The following is a 23,314-nucleotide window of genomic DNA, read 5'->3' as shown; positions in this document are numbered from 1 at the left end:
GCATGTAAACGTAGCCGGTCATCCAGCGAATCGTATTTTCGAATGGTTGGTACGTTTGGTTGAATCATTATTGCCTTAACTTTCTAACGCTGTTTTTCAACTGTCCTATCACAATAATTTATTATTGCCGAGAGCGGCTCTAATTGGACAAGGTCCTACACTCTGTACGTAATGTTACACTCACTAGCCCTCTTGATATGCCAGACCTTATTATACTGTACGCAACCACGAAAACAAAAAGCAGGAATAGGCTGCCAACCGCTAGTTTGTGTGTGACACTAGGAGTCACACTTTTCCAAATTCCACCGCGTCTGGATATGATCATTTCAGAGCGGCAGTCTGAAGTGTCACATTAACGTGAGTAAAAAAAATCAATTTGCCTCATAGTCTGCCTAATTATTGAAATTATTTGTGTGTTTTCGTGAAATTAGTTATAATAAGCATATAGGCCTACGGTGTAGCCTAGGTCTAAAGAGGCATTTCAGTTAGGCTATTGATTTATTTCCTGCCTTAGTGGATCCTATGACTGGCATTCAAAACAAGTGGGTCGCAGTAGGCAAAAGGTTGAGAAACCCTGATTTAGACCATAAACAGTTTTTCCATTTCAATATATGCGTCACATCCTGTCTATTGAGATATCATCCTCTGATCAGTTTTTGAAGGTATCCTTCGCTGCTTAAGATATCCTACATTCCTGTGATTCCGTTATTGTTGAGGTAAAAAATAAAGGCGGCGTCTGGCAGTCGCAGTTAATGGTCAATTTATGTGTAAATGTACGTTTCTGACAAATGTTTTCCACTATTGATGTCATTTCTAGTGAGAAATTACTATTCTACTAATTTAATATTTACTTAGTTATCACCAAAGCTCGCTCTATTTTGCGTGAGATCATTAAACCGTGGGAAATTCAATTAAAGTTTCAAGAGGTCCGATCTCTACATTTCCTTCCCAGCGGAGATCTGGACAATATATATATTTATCATTTTTAAATCAAAAGAAAAATGCTATTATTTAAATGTATTAATAATATCCTTTTCAGATAATCCCAGGTTGCTATGTATTTTTGTTTACATATTAAACTCGTGGCTATGAGAAAAGGATGTCGTTCCCACAAGTCATGATGTCATGGCCACAACGTACTATGACATTCCCACGACTTACTATGTAATGGCCACGACAAAACTAAGTGAATTGAACATGTGCCTTCCTAGTCAACGTACATTTTAATCTAAAAAAATAAATAAATGCAGACAGTGGTAAAAGTATATAATATTGTTTTAATTAACTTTAAAAAAACCATCCAGTTCTTCTTTTGCACTTTGCTCTCTTGTTTTTAGTCTTCTGAGATGAGATAGGGCAAATTCAGTGTCATAAGTTGTTGTCATAAGCGTTGATACCGTGTCCCAGAATGAAGGGTGAAGCAGGTTGAGCTCCGGTGATTAGGAGGGATGGTAAAGCTGGTCACTGAACCAGGAAATCAAGCCCGGCACTATACAATACATTCCCTTTTATAAGATAATACATGTAAAAAGAACAATGTTCCAGTTTACAATAAGATCCATCAATACTCTTAATTCAAATTAACTTTTACTATTAAATAAAGTTAGTAAATAGCCTAAAAAAAACATTATTAACTCATTAAGTCATTTTTAATTAGGTCATACTTTTGGATAAGATTCACAAATCCATACATTTATCCATCCATTCTCCATACTGTCCTCTTTAGGGTCACTGGAGGGCTGAAGTCTATCCCAGGATCTCTGGTCAAAGGCAGGGGACACTCTATGTTACAGTGAAGTTTACAAAACTCATAATATTGTATAAGATATTTCATATTTGGATATATAAATATATATCCTGCTGAAAAAAACAGCATTGCTGGTCACGCTGGTCATTGCTGTTTTGCACGCTGGGACCAGCATAGGATGTTGGTGTACGCTCCATGCATGGTTGTGTATTATGATACTGTATATTCTGTTAGATGTGTGCTGGTGTTTTCCTTCTCTCTCTGCATGTTATCTGCCGCTCTACCAGATGCGGGAGAGAGAGAGAGAGAGGTGATCGCTCGCACCCGCTAGTCGTTACTGTGGAGAAACTACACGCTCAAAAGAAGCTTGGAGTGACGTTCAAACTGAAGCTCTTCCAGAGTGCTGTTGACCTGTTGTATTGTGTAGAGCTCAGACTGTGTAATATTATCAGTAAGTTAAGGCTTATTGTAGCCTTCAGAGGTTTACCATTAGTTCTCATTGTTGATACTACCTTCACATGCTCAAATCTGCAGGAAGCTGTAGGGAGGTGGCTGTATGTTTTATTTTAGTTATACATTTTCTCCTGTTTTCCATTAGTTAGGGAGTAAGTGTACATTTCTGTTGTTCATTTGTTTTCTTTTGGTAGTTTAAGTAGGTTTACTCCTTAACTTTAAGTCTGCTTTACTTCCTTTTTACTTTTTTCAATTATATATTTTGCTTATAAATCTTAGTTGAGCTGGAATTGAATGTGTCTGTAATGTGGGACAGGCGCACTCACTCACTCACTCCAAATCGTTTTATTTATAATTTTACTGTTTACTAAATTTTCCAAATTAATTTGGATAAATAATTTAATACAGAAAAAGGCATGTTGCTGGTTTCTTGTTTACTGGTACACAGTAAAATCACCAGTGTTTAATAACCACTGTTCAATTTTCTTATGATCCCAATCTATAGAGTGAAAGTAGAACTGAAGCAATGTTGCAGTCTCAGCTCTCACTCGTCAGTTCTTCGAAGGGAGCTAAAACATTGTTTTTGAGGTGCCGTATCAAACTGGTGGTATTGAACTCTGTTGCTACCACCTCACAAAATGCACGCATTGATATTGCAAGTGGCTGTTGCACTGCTTTCATATTCCAATAGAAAATAATTCAAACTGCAGATATTTATCCCCGTATTCCTGCAACAAATTGTGCGACAGCTGATGTAAAATAAAGGATCAGGCTTTATAGAGCCGATACAGATCTGTTAAATACCTTGATCGGCCCTGACACTTCAAGATCGGTGCTTGACATCCCTAATATCTATATTTATATCTGTTTACACAGTTCCATCACCCTTCTTTTAATAAAGTTTTAATTATAAATATGTCTGTATTTCCAACGCTATCTCACGACCAATTCGTACGAATTTGTACGAGTGATTAAAAAGTGGCTAATTCGTATGAATTCGTACGACCTCACTCGTACGAATTTGTAGGATTTGTCTAAACCCACGTGATGGGTAGGTTTAGGGGAGGGGTCAGGGGTAGGTCATTCGTACAAATTCATACGAATTGGGCAACTCGTAAAATATGTATGATTTAGCAAAAATCTTACTAATTTATACGTGTGAGGTCGTATGAATTTGTACGAATTAGCCACCTTGTAAAATTCGTACGAATTGCCATGAGATCGGGCTGGTATTTCCTCCAGGAGATTGATATTCACCTGCTAGGTTGTTGTTGTAAATACAAATGTTTCTTAAGTGAAATGCCTTGTTTAAAAAAAGTTGGAAAGTAACAAATAAGAGACATGAATAAGCCATTTTTTATTCTGTATACTTTATTCTTACAGATTATACTGTATTACGCATTTAGTTGTTCAAAGATCCAGTTTCACTGATGATTTGGCAAATTTCCTGACTTAACCAAAGAAAGAAAATCTCAAAATAGTGTTTATTCTTGAATAGTTATTGTTCACACATTTGTGAGTTAAGAATTATCTGATCAAGTGATTTTTGCTGTCATGTTCTCTTTTTTAATGAAAGAATAATGATAAAGAGATAATGGACAGAAAATCACTGGGAAACCCTTGTGTACCACCTACACTCTGTTTCAGTATTCATATTTATTTACATTTACTGTATTGTGGAGGAATTTCTGCAGGAAGGTGATGCATGGCAGGGTTGCTGACCACAGATATCTAAAAGGAAAAAAAAGTTATATGATCAGCTTCCTTGCTTACAGATAACTTATTTATTGATAATATTAAACAATTAATGCACCCATTCCAGTTCATAGAGAAAAAAAAATGCACAAAACAATGTATTTTTTAAATTTAGCGTCACTGAGTACCATTTTACTCAAAGTCTAATTAAACTGGGGTTACAAGGTTCTCTTACCTCTGAGTTGTTAAGATCATGGAAGTGATTGTGCCCAAAACAACGGGGATGTTGAGTCAAAACTTGTGGAACAAACGGCACCTTTGGAAAAATACACGTGTAGAGTTTCATTTACTGTGAAATGCCACACATGCAATGACACTGACAGACAGTTTCAGTATTACAGGTTTATAGACATTAATGTACTTCAAATGGAGTAGAAAAAAGCAAAAGACAGAAATACTTCTGAAATGTCCAGGGGCCTCATTTATAAAACTTTGCGTAGGATTTGCTTCAGAAGTGGCGTACGGATGAAACATAGGACGTGCGTACGCACAGAAATATTTGGATTTATAAAACCGTGCGCACGCACATCCTATGCAGTTTTCCCTTAATAAATCACAATCAATTCTAAATGTAGCGCAGCTTTTGCGGCTTCATGTCACTCCCATAAATAGTCCGTGAAACGCCCACAAGTTAATATTCATCGATTGCGAAATCATGGTAAACACACTGAGGAAAACCAATAAACGTAACTTCACTCAATGTGAAATAGAAATTATCATTGGCGAGGTGGAAAAGAGGAGTAAAATGTTGTTTGTTACATCATTACGCATTGTGATGGCATCATGGCATTTTATTACCATCCATTTGATTGCATCTGACAAGCTACAAATGTGTTATGAGGATGAATTGCATAACATGCCAATATTATTGCAGAGAATATTTCACTTTTATTTTTGCAAATATGTGTTAATTTGCATTTCTGTTGTAATCTTCGTTTGATTTTGTTTGTTTTACACTTCAGATCGATCAAACGGGTGTTTGTGTAGGCTGTTAATTGTAAGACTTGCTTTGTGAAGTCTTCATGTTGTTTATGAGAGGCAGCATTGCCATTTCTTTTACACAACGCTCTACAGTTTCTTCCAGCTGCCGATGGTGTCGCCATTTCTCATTTCACCCATTATTGTGCGTACGCCTGGGTCAGAGTTAAGGACCGCACATTTTCCCGTCAAGTTTGCTTTTTATAAATACCAACTATTGCGTAGAGAGCGGCGTACGCCTTCTTTTGTGCGTACGCAACGTTTATAAATGAGGCCCCTGGTGAGGAATCTTATGCTTTCATTTGGATTTCTTAAAATAATTTCACAACTGAAAAACTACATGATATTCTCATGGTAATGTTGCTGTTTTTAAAGCAGTTAAACTATTAAAGAGTTTTGCTATTAACTAGAGACGTTGCTGCTGAGCACTGTTGAGAGACACACACACACACACACTCAGGTAATTCATACTCGTTTAATATCTGCATATCAATGTCTCAAACCTCCATTACTAGCTCTAAAATCATGTTTTGGCATTAGTAGTTGCAAGAAATGGTGATTTAAGGAAAATTAATGTGTTGAAAAAATATGTGAACAATGATTTTACGTAGGGAAATATTCACTCCATTGAATTAGTAGTTGAATGTTTCAGAGTGAAAAGGTGTATTGTGATCATATACACGTCAGTCAAGTTTACATTTAGTAAACTGATTTCCAATAAAATATATAACAAACACGATAAATGTAACCATTTTAAAGAAAAAGGGATGTTTTGTTATAGCTTTTGGAGCAAGGAACAAGTCATCTTGCAATACCATAGGATGTGACATCACGGCGTTTGTTGTGTTGCCTGAGGTAAATAGATAAAGTAGAGGACTGAGAGTGCAAGTTAAGTAAAGAAATGTTTTTGGTTTTCAATATCATTTGGATGAATATCCAACATCAAACTGAAGTTTTAACCGTGGTATCCCAAACATTGTTTTTTGGGATACCAACAACACTTCATACAATATCGTTTGTGAGGCATCTTATCGTTATGTCTGACCTTTCAGACATATTTGCATTACACTTTTCTAAGAGCGGAGCTGTGCCGGGGAGGGCGTGGTTCAGCGTGGTCATAGATATATACACTAGATGTCACCTTGGCTACGGCAGTTCATTGGAACGAATGCGTCAATAGAGCCGCCATCATGGAACAGGGGAGCCCCTCCTCTTTAAGCATCTAGGAAAAGGAAAAGGAAAACATCTAACGGAAATAAAATCACCATAAATCGTCATGAACGCGATTTTCTAGTTGTTCTGGTTGGTTCCAACGGTCAGACATGTATTTATCATTGAGTCCAGAGAAATTTTTAAAAATGTACAAAATTTCACATTCTTGTGAAATGTAATCCCTTGCTGTCTGGTTTTTAGATTTCGTTCGTGTGAACATCCATACGCAGCACAAAAGTCCGGCATCATCCATGAATTCAGCTTTACCTAGCTACTTCCTATGACAAGACCCCTGTTCCAAGATGGCGGCGGTTTTGACGGATACTTAGAACCCCAAGGCGACATCTAGTGTATACAGTATATACAGGGAGGTTAATGGATATTTCAATGGTATCTCCTGTGAATATGTTTTACCATGCTTTGCACTAAAATGTTCAATAAATATATTATATTACCTAAAAAAAAAAAAATTTCCATTGCTGACTAAAAAAAAGTTTAGGAACTTGACGCAACAGCAGGAGGAAGCTTTACAGGCAAATGCTGACAGACAGATGGAGATGATAAACTGAAGGAAGGCGAATATCAGTGATACACTACTGATTCCCCAATAGAGAATCTGAGAGAGAATTCAACATTAGCAGAAATAATAATGACAAAATAATTGATGATTAGCACTCACATCTGTACACAGGCTGTTCAGAATCTATCATCCTTGAGGTTCATATAGTAATACAACATATTTATAGGTCAAATTGGACGGAGTTTAAAATTAATGTATAATGTTAATACATTCTTCAATTGTAAATGATCAGTAATAGTAAAATGTTTATAAACTACCTCTGAAATGTTGGGAAAAAAAGATAACTGTACTGACCACACAGTGATCTCATTATAATTATTAAATAAATGTGAATAGAAAAGTTGGTGACATACCGTATACTTTCCATCATAATCATAACAACCATAACCTTTGCAGTAACTGTAAAATGGCCCTAGAGTCAAATCAAATGAAATTACGATCAAGGGTTAGGAATGATGATCAAGGAAATCCCTGCAGTTATAGCACTAAAAATGTTCATTCCAAGTAAACCTTTCACCTATAGGTAGAAAGAAAAACATAAAATGGAATAATAAATTAGCAAAGACTTTTGCTTGTTAACATAGATGGAAAAGTATATGGAATATGATAAATAAAATACACTACTTGAAATCAGGGTCCAAGCACCAATGGCTCATGTGGATGATTAAGGGATACTATCATTTAATAAAATAATGTATTTTACAGCAAACAATACACATTTGGTGCAAATTCTCAAAATGTCTATTAAGTTTCATTATTTTGGGTGTTGCATTTAGGAGATAAAGTTGCTTTTCCTGACTCATTTTGGTTCACTGTGAATTACGGTCACTGATGCCCATACACTTATGGCAGAAAAAGGAAGAAGAAATCAGTACAGAAAATCAGTACAAACACAAAAATGTTCCTGTGCCTCTGGTGCTCAAACCCCTAAAAATAACAAGTGTTGTGTACATACCAAACACAAACTTGAGGGTGAATTCAGTTTGTTTTCTGCAGAAATGCAGAGTGTGCAGAGTGAGCCTGCGGTGATGTACTGAGAGCAGAGAGAAAGACAAAAGTCAAGGCTTCTGTTGGAAAATGTGACGTTAAAAAAGACACAACATTTAATTGTTTCTTACGATGAAAGATCCCCAGTAAGGAATACCACCAAACACAAAGATGGATTCTGCATGAATTGAAGACACGATTCCCAACAGGAAAGTCCACAGACCAATCATTATCTGGACAGTCTGTGAAGGACAAGAGAGTCTTTTATAAAGCAAGTAAAACAGTATAAAATTTTGGGTGCGAATATAAATTATACTGTTCATGTTATAACAGCTGTAGTTAAGGATTTATGATTGTACTACAAAATTATCTAGCTACTCTCATTGCATAAATTCACATACTGAGTTGCAGATAAAACAAAACATTTTTTTGATTGCAACTTCGAAAACATTCTTCTTCTCTGTTATGAACTGCTCTGCGACGGAGGTTGGGGATCCAAAAGCAGTATTTATAGTGATGGCAATTTCAAAACACTGCTTTGAAGCTTTGAAACAGTTACAAATCTTTTGTTCTGAATAAAAGGTTCAGAACGTGTATCAAACTGCTAGAGTCACATGATTTCAGTAAAAGAGGCTTCATTACATCATTACTGTTTCGAAATGTTTTGAAATGAGAACCAATGAACAAGTGTCTGTGGGTTTTACATATTACATACATTGTATACATTTATAGATGTTTTAATTAGACATTAGTATAATTTAAATGAATAATGGTAGTTAATAGTTTCTGATTGTCCTGTTTAGCTGAGCCATTCATAGAACAAACAAACCCTGACAATTGAAAAAAGAACATAGACACTTAATAATGTTATTTGATGATTAGATAATTGCATTTGAAATATTTTACTTTCAATCAAAAATTTGCAATAGATTTATAAAAATTGTTTGTATACATGTTTGGCCCTGCATTGACACTGTTCTGACCACTAGGGGTCACCGTGGAGACGGGTGTTGGATTGTTTTGAAGCCTCGACACAATACAGTAGTGATGTGACGTCCCCATATATATGTGGGACTGGCTGTCACGCTGCGCATACTTGCATCTGGAAGTGCCAAAAAATGTGTTGCCTCCAGCTACAAATTGGGATCGACCACAGTCTCAGTGATAGTGAGGTCTGCCAAGCAATATGGACTGCTTTAGAAGGTCGATTTTGTCTCTCGACCAAAAGGCAACGAGTGGCTTGACATCAAGCATGAATTTTGGAGAGTGTGGAACTTTCCCAACTTTTTGGGGTGTGTGGATGGGAAACACATCCTAATCAAGGCACCCCCAAATGCTGGAAGTGACTTCTTCAACTATAAAGGAACCCACTCCATTGTTCTAATGTTAGTCTGTGATGCCAAGTATTGTTTCACTATGGTGGACATTGGCTCGTATGGACGTGAAAGTGATGGTGGGATTTTCAAGTACAGTATTTTTGGTTCCAGACTTCTTCATGGCACTCTTGAACTCCCACAGCCTGAAAACCTCAAACTGCCACATGTGTTCCTGGCAGATGCTGGGTTTCCACTCCATGTGAACTTGGTGCGCCCATATCCAGGTAAAAACAAATTGTGCCACATTAACTAATATAACATGTATTTGATGTGAAGAATGTAAGAAAGAACATTAACTTAAATCTGTTCACTTATTTTTTTTTACAGGTGCCAACTTGGATGATGCATGTAAAGTGTCAATTATAGACACTCGCGGGCCAGGCGAGTCATTGAGAACACCTTTGGTATCCTTGCTGCACGCTAGAGGATTCTTGGACGGCCAATGGAGTTTCATCCTGAAAAAGCTGTGGATGTTGTGAAGGCTTGTGTGGCTCTTCACAATATATTAACTCTCACTGATGCTGCAACATCTCCTGGATCCAAGTACAATCCTCCAAATTTTGCAGATGGTACAACAGCAATCGGGGAACAGATGCCAGGAGAATGGAGAAGGCTTGTTTCTGGGGACAACAACTTGCTTGCTGCTGGAAGAATGTCAACTGCACGAGCATCCCGGGCTGCAATCACAGTGAGAAATGACCTGAAGTCATTTTTTTAGACACAACAGGGACTTGTACCTTGGCAGGAAACTGTCGTCAGAAGGGGCTGTCTACAGTAAAGTTGCAAACTAGTAACAAAGTAATTGAACAGTGGTGTTGTCTTGTGTTTGTTTTGTCCTTTACGGTACTTATTTTCATGTATATGTACTGACAACATTTGTAATAAAGTAATAACACGTAACGCACATGTTGTGTTTTCATTCTTGTTATATAAACAGTATCAAAATACCCATATACCAATCACTGATCAATTTAAAATGAGAACAAAATATATGGTGGTGAGAAGATATACATAAAACTCTATTGATATTTAACATCTCATAAATGTAATGTCATTTAATATAAATTCATCTTATTAACAGCTCGGTAACAATTTACAATGCACTTTCATTTGTTGACAATAATGTACAGTAGTCAACATTTGAAGTGGATCAAAACCTTTCATCAGAGTTATACATTAATTTTGAATGATACCCATTGTTGTCTTAGGACAACTTTGATAAACTTTTAAGATCCACTTCAAATGTTGACCACTGTAGTAAGTAGGGTTGGGAATCGGTTGGGTTTTATCCGATACCAGTACCTACTCTGTATTTTTTAAACGGTTCCGGTGCTTAAATGGTTCTTGAACCGGTACTTAAGAAAAAGAAACCGCACACACTTTCTCAAAAAATAATACCCTCTTATTTACAGGGCCAAACTGGACACAATATTAACTTAAATCTTTAAACAATATAAATACAAGTAACATATGGTAATAATAAATAAACCAATATAAAATAAAAAATCACATTTAAATAATATCAAATAAAACAATATTGTATCAAACAATGTAATAATACTTAAGATAAATAGAGATTACTACCAGGGTAATTTAATCTTGACATGGCTCCAGGTTCCCATGTTTTGTCTGCTTGAACCAGTCATGTAAGTTATCTGGTCCTTGTACTAGTTACGGCAGCGCTTAGCTTGGCGAGTTTCACTGTCTACGGCGAGTTTGGTATTTCGTTCCCACTGCGTCTTAGCTACGCAGGGTTGAGTGAACCTATATAAGAGATCGTCTCTGGTTACTGGTGTAACCTACGTTCTCTGAATTGGGAACGTCTCTGGTTACTGGTGTAACCTATGTTCTCTGAATAGGGAAAAATATTGCTCACCTCGACTTCCATTTTGGAATCGGTTTCACAGTGCTTTACAAACTGGGACAGCCAATCAAGTTCGTTTAATATCGGCAGATTGTCCTTGTATCCACCTGGGTCACTGCTTCTTCCATGGACTTTTTTCTTGGCTTTGACAAACCTGTCTCTGAGATTTTTCCTTACTTTGACAAAATACGTCTTCCTTCCCCAACGTCTTCGCAATTTCTCTCCAGGAATTCTGTGTCATCTGACTGTCTCTATGGTCCCGCATGGAAGGATCATAAACATGCTGGTACAGACGTACCAGCTCGGACAAAGTTGCCTCGAAGTCGTTCATCTTCCGATGCGGCGCAGCGCGCAATGTTACAAAAAGTGCTGTGCACACCAAATGGGGTCTTGCGAACCCAACGTGCACGACCACCCACACCGCAATGACGTCATTTTTGCCACGCTTACCTTTACGCTCGTGCGGACGCATCGAGTACAAAAAAAGCTTCACATGAAGTTTTATCAACTAAGTTCGGGAGGAGCACGTTCAGATAATTAACACGAGTGGACAGCACTTAGCAATCAATGTTAAGAGGGTATATATAGACTCAGCAGTCTTACCTCGATCCATTGACAGTTTGCAGCATTTAGTAGATTCTTGCTTTTTCACTCAGCTACTAGCAGGTATGTCTCAGACAAACTCCTCTTCCGACGAAGACATAAACACCACCAGGGATGCACCTTCACACACCGCCGGTCCCACGGTCATCCCTCCTACGCCAGTCGTCGCACTTGAGCTCGCGGCCGCACACCGGCCCGATCAGCCCGGCGCTCAACAAGACGCCGAGACCAGTCTTCGCCGCCCCAGGCAAGACTCCCATCTTCTTCCCCCAGCTTCCTCCTACCGCTCGGCCGTCCCGACGATCCCACCCATGGGGAAATGGACCGTAGCTGGACTGAGGCAAGCGCTGGGTAACTCAGACTTACAAGCTTCGAGGAAAATGAGTAAAGCGGAGCTGTATGACCTTTATGTCTTCTTAAAGTCAACTCCAAAGAAGACCCTCAGGCAGAGCAAAGCCCGCATGGCCCCAAATTCGCCTGCCCAGTCACCATCCTCGTCTTCCTGCACAGGACGTGGCTTGCTTTGCCCATCGAGCCGCCGCAGCAACAGGCCCTCAGCGAGCCAGGGCCGCGCTCATGATTTCGCCATGGCAGGTCCACTACCACCTTTCGATGAGGCCCAGCCCTCCACCGCTGCAGCAGCGCCACTTGCAGCCGGGCCAGCGGCCTCCCCACAGCCGCTCAGTCCTTTTCTCCTGCTGTTCATAACTCTTTTCCTTTTCAGTGGCCTCCAGCTCCCGTCGCAGACACTAGCGCGAAGCTATCGCCGCTAGCACCACAGACCCAACAATGTCAACAGTTGTACCCTACAGGTTACAACCCCGCCCACTTCCAGTGGCCTGCAGCTCCAGTAAATCGAACAAGCGCGTGTCCGCCTCCGCTTGCAGCTCAAGCTCACACTACTTTCTATCACCCCTCACATCCTCCAACTAACTTTCTTTTTCAATCTACAACAGGTCATCCAATCACAAGGGCACCGCTGACATTCGCAGCCCCGGATTATACCCTTCCCAGCTCTATTATACAAACTAAATCACCATATTCTCTCTTTACAGCCCCTCCGATGCCCGTGCCGCCCAATGCAGTTGCCATGGAATCCCCACCAGTTTCCCAATCCATCCACGCGCAGATCCTCTCAGGTACGGACGTAGACCTTTCATCTCTCCTGTCTCTCCTCCCCGCAGCTGAATCAGACCACCAAGTGGATTGCGGTGATTTCTCAGTTACCCTAAAAAACACAAACGCTCAGTCATCTCGCGTCCTTTTATTTCCCAAATTTACGATCGCCTTTTCACGTTTCACTGAAATCATCTGTTTAGCCTTCCCCCACAGGCGGCGCGGGCTGAACGATTATCAAGCAATCATTGCCGAACTCGTGCTGTCCTATGGGGGCGGGCATTTCTACACGTACCATAAACTTTTCTCAGCCAAAAGTGCCGTACGAGTCGCTCAATGGAATCAGTGCACATACTTGGGCGTAGCTGTATACTTGAGCTACAAAAGCTCTCCGGAACCACACCTGGGCGCACACAGAGCCTGAGAACGGAATCGATGCACTGCCGTGCTGCCTGTCGTAGGAGCATTTGCAGTCCAACCCGGGAATCAGAAGCGTTCCGCCTTTGTAACTCTGTTTGTATTTTGTGAACCTACCCGGTACTTGTTAACCGACCTACTAAATAAACATACCCCTAATTTTGACACGAGCTGGCCTGTGTGCGTCCCTCCTTTATGTTAGGGGTGGTGTCTGTCCGCCCGTAACATATTGGGGGCTCTTCCGAGATTAATAGTTTGATTAAATCGGACTTTAGTGTTTAGTGTGAATTGCGGAACTTTTGAAGGCTACAACATTTTGGTGAGTATTCTGGTGCGCAATCATGATTGTCTGTTCATTTGTTTATTCGACTGTTTATTTTATTTTTGGTGGATATCTCAGGTGGGGGCTCGGTGGAAGCCTCGAGCTGAGTACGCAACTGAAGATTGCGTAGATATTTAGTATTTTCTTTGGGGGGTTTTGTATATAGTTAGTTAGAGAAGCTGGACAACATTTTTGCTTATCAGAAAACTCTTTAGTTTAGTTGTATAGCTTGTGTTATATATTGGCATATCGCCTATTTGAGTGAGCGCTGGTGTAGCCTCCTCGGATTGTACTAGCGTATTAGGTAAATTTAGGGGTGGACATTAAAATTCGTGGTCGTTTGTAGCCTGTAATGTGCGTTCCGTTTGATCACTTTAGACACTTGCTACATTGTAGTTAGTCGCAGTTTAACCTGCTTTGGTGAGTTTTTTATTTATTTATTATTACATGATTTTGGTTTGATTTAAGCGTTTTTTCGCATTTAGAATGGCAAAAGAGGAAGCATTCGTTAAAGAGCACTCTACTGAATTATTTTTTAAACTTTCGAGAGAATAGTTGTTAAATTTGGCTGCAACTTATGAGGTTGAGCTCACTTCTACTGATAAACGCAGCAAAGAGACAGTAAGAACCGCTTTACAAACTGCTTTCCAGGGTAAGGGCATTTTTTCTATAGAGAAATCTCCCGTGTCGATGGAAGAATTACAGCTGCAGATTCGTTTGAGGGAGTTAGATATTAAAGAGAAAGAAATTGAGTATGACCGTGAGCGCATTCAAGCACAAGTCCGTGAGCATGAACGTGAAAATCTAGCGTTGAGGAAGTTAGAAATTGAGGCCCAGAGGGAAGGTATCGCTCCTTCTGACCCTAATTTATTTGATATCACTCGCCACATCCGTCTTGTGCCACCTTTTGTGGAAAGAGATGTGGAAAAATATTTTCCACACTTTGAGCGTGTTGCGACCAATTTAAATTGGCCGAGAACTGCGTGGGCATTCCTCCTACAATGCGTTTTAGTGGGAAAGGCACAGGAGGCTTACTCATCGTTAACGGTAGAACAGAGCGGTGACTATGATGTGGTGAAAGCGTCAGTTCTGAGGTGCTATCAGCTGATCCCTGAAGCATATCGACAGAAGTTTAGGAATTTAAAAAAAACTGAGCATCAAACTTTTGTTGAATTTGGTCGAGATAAGGCAGGCCTTCTTGATCGTTGGTGCTCATCACAAAAGGTTGATAGTCAGGAGAAGTTGCGTGAATTAATTCTTTTGGAATAATTTAAGAACTGTCTGCCAACCGCAGTCGCCACCTATCTAGCTGAGCAGAAGGCGGAGTCGATATCTGAAGCCGCTATCCTTGCTGACGAATACGTTTTGACACATAACGTTGGCAGAGAACGTTTTCGCTTAAAAGTGAATCCCTCTGTGCCCTCTGATATAGACATGAAAAAGAGTGCAATAAAACAAGAGGATAGACACTGTTTTTATTGTAAAAAACCGGGGCATATCATCGCAGACTGTTCAGTAGGGCTGGGCGATAAATCGATTTTATCGATTAACTCGAATGTGTAGTTTACGCCGGTTTTCTTTTTAACAACTGCCGACGCTCCCATCTGGGCTCCCGTAGTTCCGACCGGGCTCAGCGATTGCCATGATAGAGATACACAAACAACATGGCAAATGAGCAAGACTGCGGCAGCAGAAGCACACCCGCCGAAAACATTTAGGCTACAAGCTGAATCTGCAGGGCCGCCAACTCTCACGAGTTCACTGTGAGAGACGCAATTCTGTCACTTTTTACACGCTCTCACGCCACACATCCATTTTCGCACGCAGAGAAAAATCGCGAAGCAAAGAGGACACTGACACCGACAGACAAGACAGAGCAGGTTACTATCGATATGAAATAGATTCTCAGCTCTCAGATTCTGTCAATTTTATTACAAAATTCAAACAATAAACACCGTTTTGGCGCTTGTAAATGTGACGTGAAAGAACGCTGGCAGATCTCAGTTCAAGCGGCACGTGAACCGAACATCTGTTACTCTTTACTACAAACTTACCGAGATGTAATAAAATCGATCGATCAGTGTTTTTCAACCGCGGAAAGATGTCCATAAAACAGCTGGAGAACAACATATGTCACGTAACGTTACATTTACCTCAGGATGGCTTTTAATGACCCATAGCACGCATGTTAGTTAGACGCATTATAAAATAAAAAAAACGCATTATATTTAATTTGAGTTGGTTTTAACCTTTAATTATACAATCTGACAGGGCTCTCTGTATGTTTACAGCATTAGGTGATTTTTAAAAAACATTAATGTGTTAATTGTTCTCCCAAAAAAAAAAAAAAAAAATCACCTAATATATCTACTGTACCTATTTATCCAAAGGAATTTATATTGAATCAAGATCAGAATCAAATCACAAGAATTGAATTGAAATTGTGAAATTTGTGTTAAGCAATAATAAAAACAGTAGCATACGTGTAAACTTAATAAAATTATGTTTAGTTACCAAATAATTTGACAATCACAATACACTTATTGTGATGCAAGTTTTTTGTTTTTTTACACATCCCCCCAATCCCAATTGTACATTTTCATTGTTTTCAAAGACAGGGCCTGTCCTCTTGTCTTTTTGGCTTGTTGTTTCTGATTGCACTTTAATCGAGATCAAATCCCAGAAGGGAATATTAAAACAAAATAAAGTTAAAACTTGTTTTGAACAATTTCTTTGTCATCTGCAGATTGATTTTAAGTAGGGAGAGAAAAAATCGTTTTAAATCGTAAATCGGATTTTTTGTGAAAAAATCAGGGATTTTTTTTTTAGGCCATATCGCCCAGCCCTACTGTTCAGTATTAAAGAAAAAACAATCCACGAAGCCAATGGGTCTCGTTAACTCTTCTCCGAAGGTTTCACCTGTCCTCCATGCTGAGTTAACATCAGAGAAAACTCAGTCTATGTACGAGCCCTTTCTGACGAATGGGACCGTATCTGTGTCTGGCGAGGGAGCTGTCGCTGTGCGCATCTTGCGGGATACGGGCGCTGCGCAGTCTTTCCTCCTCCGTGGTAGAGGCTGAAATTTTTTCGGGAATCCCGTGACCCGCGGGATTCCTGCAGGATGGGAGTCATCTTTGCTATCAATCACGGGATTTGGACGGTACAGGATAAATGGTTAACGGGAGCGGGAATCAACCAATAGCAAAGACGACAAAAAAAGAAAAAAGTAAATGCATCATTTTGTAGTTTCCTTTTAATACGCCTACAATGTAACGCAATTAAAAAATAACTACACGACCCAGCCGTCCCAGAAGCCATCAGTGCTTTTTGTCACGGCTTACTGCCGAAATTCAAAGAGCAGTGATGGAGGGAGCTAACAGCCGCGGAGAAGTCGATGTGGCAAAAAATGATTTACAGCGCAAAGTCAGAAGTAATGACATGTCTATTAAGTTCACAGAACTGGTCGGAAAGTCTGAAATATTAATTAAGTTTATGAGAGTAGAATGTGACGGTGATAGCACAATGTACGCTGCTTGTAAGACATGCTTAGTCTTAGTCAAGTACGCAAGTGATTCAGGGACGAGCGGTCTGAAGAAGCACACTTGCAAGGCAAATTCGGGAAAGAATCAGCCAAGCATCGCTTCGTTCATCAAGCGAAAATTGCCGTATATGGGAGCGGTACAGGAGCGGGAGTCAGTTTAAACAGGAGCGGGATGGGATTGGGAGTCAATTTACCAGGAGTGGGATGGGATGGGATTATTTTTTAAACTTTGGTCTGGGAGTGGGACGGGACAAGATTTCTTTCTATGGGAGTGGGACGGGACAGGAGTGAAAATCCACTCCCGTGTCATCCTCTACTCCGTGGTTTGTTGCCGTTATCTGAGAAGACTGCAACAGGTAGTAGTGTCCTGGTTCGAGGAATCGAGATGGGTTTTCTCAATGGTCCCTTGCATTACGTGCATCTTGATTAAGATTTGGTGTGTGGTGACATGGTTGTTGGCGTTCAAGACTTTTTGCCAGTCCCCGGTGTCACGTTTCTCCTTGGCAACGACCTAGCCGGTGGAAATGTGTGGTGCCGTGGTGATGTTCCCCCAGAGGTTGTGTCTGTGCCGCTCAGTCTAGAGTGTACCGATAAGTGCGCACAAAAATTCCCAGAGTTTTTTCCCGGCAGTGTTGTCACTAGGTTACAGACTCGAAGGATGAGGGATACAGTACCTCCTCTTGGTGTCGACCTAAGTGACAGTTTCGTTGCTCACCCTGCAGAGTGTGAGAGGCTCCTGGAACCCACTTCCACTCTGTGCCGCAGTAGTCCTGTACATGTGAGGAACAGGGGAAAAACAAAAGAACCAGATATATTGTTGTCTTTAGAGAAACTTATTAGTGCTCAACAAAAAGACCTTACTCTTGTTTCATGTTATAATACAATTCAATCTGTTTTAGACCGTGCCAGCGAAAGTTCAGTTTTTTTTGTCCGAGACGGATTACTTATGCGGAGGTGGACGCCTCACAAAAGTAATGAATGGGGCGACATTGAACAAATCGTTATGCCGACTGAAAATAGACGTGCAATTCTGAGTATTGTGCATGATGGTGTTTCTGGTCATTTAGGTGTGACTAAAACATTCAACCGCGTTCTTCGTCACTTTTTCTGGCCGGGGCTGAAGCGTGATGTGCGGCAGTATTGTAAGACGTGCCATGTCTGCCAGGTTACTGGTAAACCAAATCAAATAATTCCACCTGCACCGTTGTACCCAATACCTGCCGTAGGTGAGCCTTTTGAGAGAATAATTATTGACTGTGTTGGTCCTCTTCCACGGTCGAAAAGTGGATATCAGTACCTATTAACAATCATGTGTACTGCTACTCGCTTCCCAGAGGCGGTGCCTCTGAGGAAAATCACTGCTAGAATTGTGTCCAGGGCTCTATTAAAATTCTTTGCTTTTGTGGGGCTACCGAAAATCGTTCAAACGGACCAAGGAACAAATTTTACTTCGCGTGTCTTCTCCCAAGTCCTAAAATCGCTCCAAATTAAGCACAACATTTCTAGCGCGTACCATCCGGAGAGTCAGGGGGCTCTCGAGCGCTACCATCAAACACTTAAATCGATGCTGCGTACATATTGTTTGGAGATGGGTACGAACTGGGAAGATGCGATTCCTTGGATGCTTATGGCCTCTAGGGAGGTCGTGCAAGAGTCACTTGGTTTCAGCCCTGCAGAACTAGTGTTTGCTTATGATGTTCGCATGCCTTTAAGCGTCATTAAAGATCAGTGGATGAGCAAGCCTACCTCTCGTAACGCAGTACAATTTATCAGCGATGTTCGCTCCCGTCTACACAGAGCGCGAATTTAGAAAAAACCCAATCTAGCATGAAAACGTGGTATGAACGCAAAGCCAGAGCCCGTTCGTTTAAACCTGGAGACCAAGTGTTGGTTATCTTACCCGTGCCCGGTTCTGTGTTTGAGGCACGATTCAATGGACCATATACTGTCGAAAAAAAAAAAATTGGATCTGAACTATGTAATTGTAACCCCAGACAGGCGAAGACAGTCTCGCGTCTGTCATGTAAATATGCTTAAACCATATTTTACACGTCAAGAGGTTAAAGCTAGCTTGTGTGACCTTAACGTACCCGGTCCTGTCGAGGTCCCCGTATTGCCGTCTTCACTGGTAGACGATGATGACGAGGTGACTCCTCCGTCGCGATGCGTGATTGAAGGTCGACTTAAAAACTCCACTATGCTGTCCGTTATTGTAAATCGTTTGCCACATTTAACACCCTCTCAAGCAGCTGATGTATCGTGTGTGATAGATGATTTTCCTGAATTATTTGGAGATGTTCCGACTGTGATCACCATTCTAGAACATGATTAAACAGCACCCATATAGAGTAAACCCAGAAAAGCGAGCTATCCTGAAACGGGAACTTGAGTACATGATAAAGAATAATATTGCTGAACCTAGTTCTAAGTCCGTGGAGTTCCCCGTGCCTTTTAGTTGGAAAACCTGACGGCACTTATAGGTTTTGCACGGACTACAGGCGTGTTAATGCCATCACTGTGTCAGACTGCTATCCATTGCCGCGGATGGATGACTGTGTGGACCGTGTTGGCTCGGCTACATTTGTCACTAAAATCGACCTCCTAAAAGGTTACTGGCAGGTGCCCCTTACACCAAGAGCAAAACAGATATCTGCTTTTGTGACCCCCGATGCGTTTATGGATTATAAAGTTATGGCTTTCGGAATGCGGAATGCACCTGCCACATTCCAGCGTTTAGTAAATATTGTTTTAGCTGGAATGGCAGATTGCGAGGCGTATTTGGACGACATAGTCCTATATAGTACACACTGGTCCGAACACATGACACAACTTCGAGAGCTTTTATTAATTAATCTTTAATTAATCTTGCAAAATGTGAATTCGGAAAAGCCACCATCACTTACTTAGGGCATATAGTTGGTAAAGGACATGTTTTGCCAGTAATGGCTAAAGTAGCCGCTATTCAGGAGTTCCCTGTGCCCTGCGACCGGCGTGCGCTACGCCGATTTTTAGGAATGGTAGGCTACTATCGCAGTTTTTGTAAGAACTTTTCGACTGACTAAGTTTGAATGGACGGAGTCCTGTAACCGAGCATTCGAAAACGTCAAGTCTCTCTTACTGACTACCTCTGTGCTCGCTGCGCCAGATTTCAATAGACCGTTTCAGCTTGCTGTGGACGCTAGCAACGTAGGCGCGAGTGCCGTACTGTTGCAGTCAGGTGCAGCCGATGTAAACCATCCCGTGAGTTTCTACTCTAGGAAATTTAATTCTGCCCAGCGAAGGTACTCCACTATCGAGCAGGAGACCTTGGCCCTAGTATTAGCTATTCAACACTTGCTACATCTAAAATAAATAAAACATATAAAGAATGTTTTTTTACACATAGTTGTGTATTGCCTATGAGTTGACCTTATACAGCAAAGTACTACGTTCCTGTGTAATTTTTTTTTTCATAGGCCTATACAGATACCTGGAAGCTGAACATAAAAGGCTCGAGTAAAAATAAATATTTCCCATGTTTAGAGTATGGCGACAAGTCACCATTTCGGGGTGTGGGTGTTACGTTCCCCAGCTCCGCTGTGTGTTTCTACATATATGTTTGACTTTCCCTTGCTCTTAATTACAGATGAGCCACACCTGAGCGCAGCCGTATACTTGAGCTACAAAAGCTCTCCGGAACCACACCTGGGTGCACACAGAGCCTGAGAACGGAATTGATGCACTGCCGTGCTGCCTGTCGTAGGAGCATTTGCAGTCCACCCCGGGAATCAGAAGCGTTCCGCCTTTGTAACTCTGTCTGTATTTTGTGAACCTACCCGGTACTTGTTAACCGACCTACTAAATAAACATACCCCTAATTTTGACATGAGCTGGCCTGTGTGCGTCCCTCCTTTATGTTAGGGGTGGTGTCCGCCCGCCCGTAACAGCAGGTCAGTGGCGCACTCAACCGCATCGTGTCCACAGGTCAACCCATCCTCTCTTCCCTACGTGGGAACAAGCCATGCTAAATCCACTAGCTATGTGTCTCGCGCAGCAACCACCAGCGCAATACAGGACTCTGCTTTTGATGAAAGCAGGCAGCCTTGTAATCATTTCAACGCGAGTAGATGTCAAAGAGCGCACTGCCGGTTTATGCACAGCTGCAGCTTTTGTGGCGGCGCCCATTCTCGCATTGTATGTCCGTCTTCAAGTCTGTGAATAAAAAATCAAAAATTATTTGGCGACTCCTGTGAATATTTCGCGCATGCACTTCTAACTAGCTCATCAGCCGAATGCCGAATTTACCGACTATCTGCTGTCAGGCCTAAAAAACGTCTTTAAACCCGGCTTAGAATGCCCGCTTTCCCAAAACATCATATGTAATAATCTCCAATCCGCCCTTATAGAACCCGAAGTTGTAGACAAACTGATCAAAAAAGAAGTTGAGTCAGGCTTCATGATCGGTCCGTTCGACAATCCTCCATTTCATCTGTTTCGTATCAGCCCCATTGGAGTGGCTACAAGGAAGTTCTCGGGTAAAAAAACGCCTAATAATCGACCTGTCAGCCCCGCACAATTCTCCGTTCCCAAGCATAAATGGCTTGATCCCTCTCGATGAATTTTACTCAAGTACCACAACATAGATCAGGCTATCGACATGATCAAAATCGCAGGTCGGGGTGGTTGGCTTGCAAAAATCTACGTTACAGCTGCTTTCAAAGTAATGCCTATCCATCCAGGTTCATGGCACCTCTTTGGAGTTCGCTGGCTCTGGAAATATTATTTCGCAGTACGTTTAACATTCGGATGCAAAAGCAGCCCTAAAATAATAGGGCTATCAGCTTTTTGTCATATTGACATTTTTGATAACATCATATTGACATGCTATCAGAAGGCGTTTGCTGGATCTTGTCGAACAACTACGCCATTCCTTACCTCATTCACCTGCTAGACGATTTTCTAATAATCTCGCCTCCCAATGCTATTCCAGCCGCGCACATCCTCACGGTACAAAACGTTTTCTCTGAGCTAGGAATTCGTATAGCACAGGAAAAAACCATGGGCCCTGCAACATCCATCGAGTTCCTAGGAATTAATTTGGATTCAGACAAATTCCAAGCATCCCTCCCCGAAGAAAAAATCGACCGAATAATCCTTGTCTCTTCTACTTTCCTTGAAAAATCAAATTTTTCAAAACGCGAACTCCTGTCCCTGCTCGGACATCTAAACTTCGCAATACGCATCATCCCGCAAGGGATGCCCCATCATCCCCCTACATCTCACATCTCCTCTTACTCGCGTCCTCTGTCCACTCGCTAGAAGACCGCATTTCTATAACTCAAGTATGTCGCGACGAACTCAGGCTATGGTTAACATTTCTAAAACAGTGGAACGGCCTATCCTTTTTGTACAACAACCTTGTTTCATCCCCCACTGACATCCAATTGTTCACAGACGCCGCCCCCTCAATCGGGTTCGGGGTATGTTATCAAGGTCGTTGGTTCACGGCTCCGTGGCCACCACAGCTCCAGGACATAACTCAATCCTCAGCTCTATTCGAGCTTTACCCTCTCATAGTAGCAGCTTTCCTGTGGGGAAAAGAATGGGCTACTAGCAGCGTTTTAGTGCATTGCGACAATGAAGCAACAGTGCATTGTATTAACAAAGGCCGTTCCCATTCACCCGCTCTAATGCCACTCTTAAGGCGTCTCACCTGGATTTCAGCTTGCGACCAGTTCATTATCATTGCTAAACACATCCCTGGGTCAAAAAAACTAATTGCTGACTCTCTGTCTCGTTTTCTGTTTCAGATATTCAGGATGCTGGCTCCAGAGGCGGATCAATTCCCAACTCCAGTTCCTAGCTATTCAGAACTAATATTCCCGTAACCCACCCGTTAAAACCCCTGCTTGACACATCACTCGACAGTATCCTCCAAGCAGTATCTCCCAGGACCCTTCAATCCTACATTCCATGTGTCTTATAACTTGCCTTTCCCTGATTTTTCTCTTCTTTCAATCACCTCTTTTATCTCCTACCTTAATATCATTAAGGGCCTACAAGTCGGGTCCATCAAAGGTTATTTGAGCGGCATCCAGTTTTTCCATAAATTGATGTACGGCGCTCCTTCCGCGGAGATAAACAATTCCCAAACCTCCCTCCTGATTAAAGGGATTCAAAGATCCCAGTCCTGCCGCCCCGACGCCAGACAACCCATAACGCTAGACATCCTCACCAAATGTATTCACGCCCTCCGCACAGGCTACCAGCCCCTCAGTTCCGCTCGCACACTCAACGCTATGTTTATCCTAACCTTTTTTGGTTTTCTTAGATCCTCGGAACTCGCCAACCCTTCCAAATTCGACTCAAAAATCCACCCCACCA

General features: G+C 41.3%; 1 protein-coding gene across 1 annotated transcript in view; it reads right to left on the bottom strand.

Annotated features, from left to right (window-relative positions):
* Positions 1–7,164: 7,164 nt before the first annotated feature.
* The window catches only part of LOC143718442 (membrane-spanning 4-domains subfamily A member 15-like), a 38,938-nt gene continuing 22,788 nt past the window's right edge, over positions 7,165–23,314 (bottom strand). Inside the window, exons 2-4 of the mRNA XM_077209503.1 lie at positions 7,844–7,954; positions 7,681–7,758; positions 7,165–7,242 (exon numbers count right to left, since the gene is read on the bottom strand). Of these exons, the coding sequence (XP_077065618.1) occupies positions 7,165–7,242; positions 7,681–7,758; positions 7,844–7,954 (267 nt within the window). The remainder of the gene's footprint in view (positions 7,243–7,680; positions 7,759–7,843; positions 7,955–23,314) is intronic.

The sequence above is a fragment of the Siphateles boraxobius genome, unplaced genomic scaffold (genome assembly GCF_051911475.1).
Source record: "Siphateles boraxobius isolate OS27281-9 unplaced genomic scaffold, OSU_SipBor_1 61, whole genome shotgun sequence".
NCBI lineage: Eukaryota > Metazoa > Chordata > Actinopteri > Cypriniformes > Leuciscidae > Siphateles > Siphateles boraxobius.
Note: the sequence above shows the minus strand (reverse complement) of the source record. Positions and strands in the feature narration are given on the sequence as shown.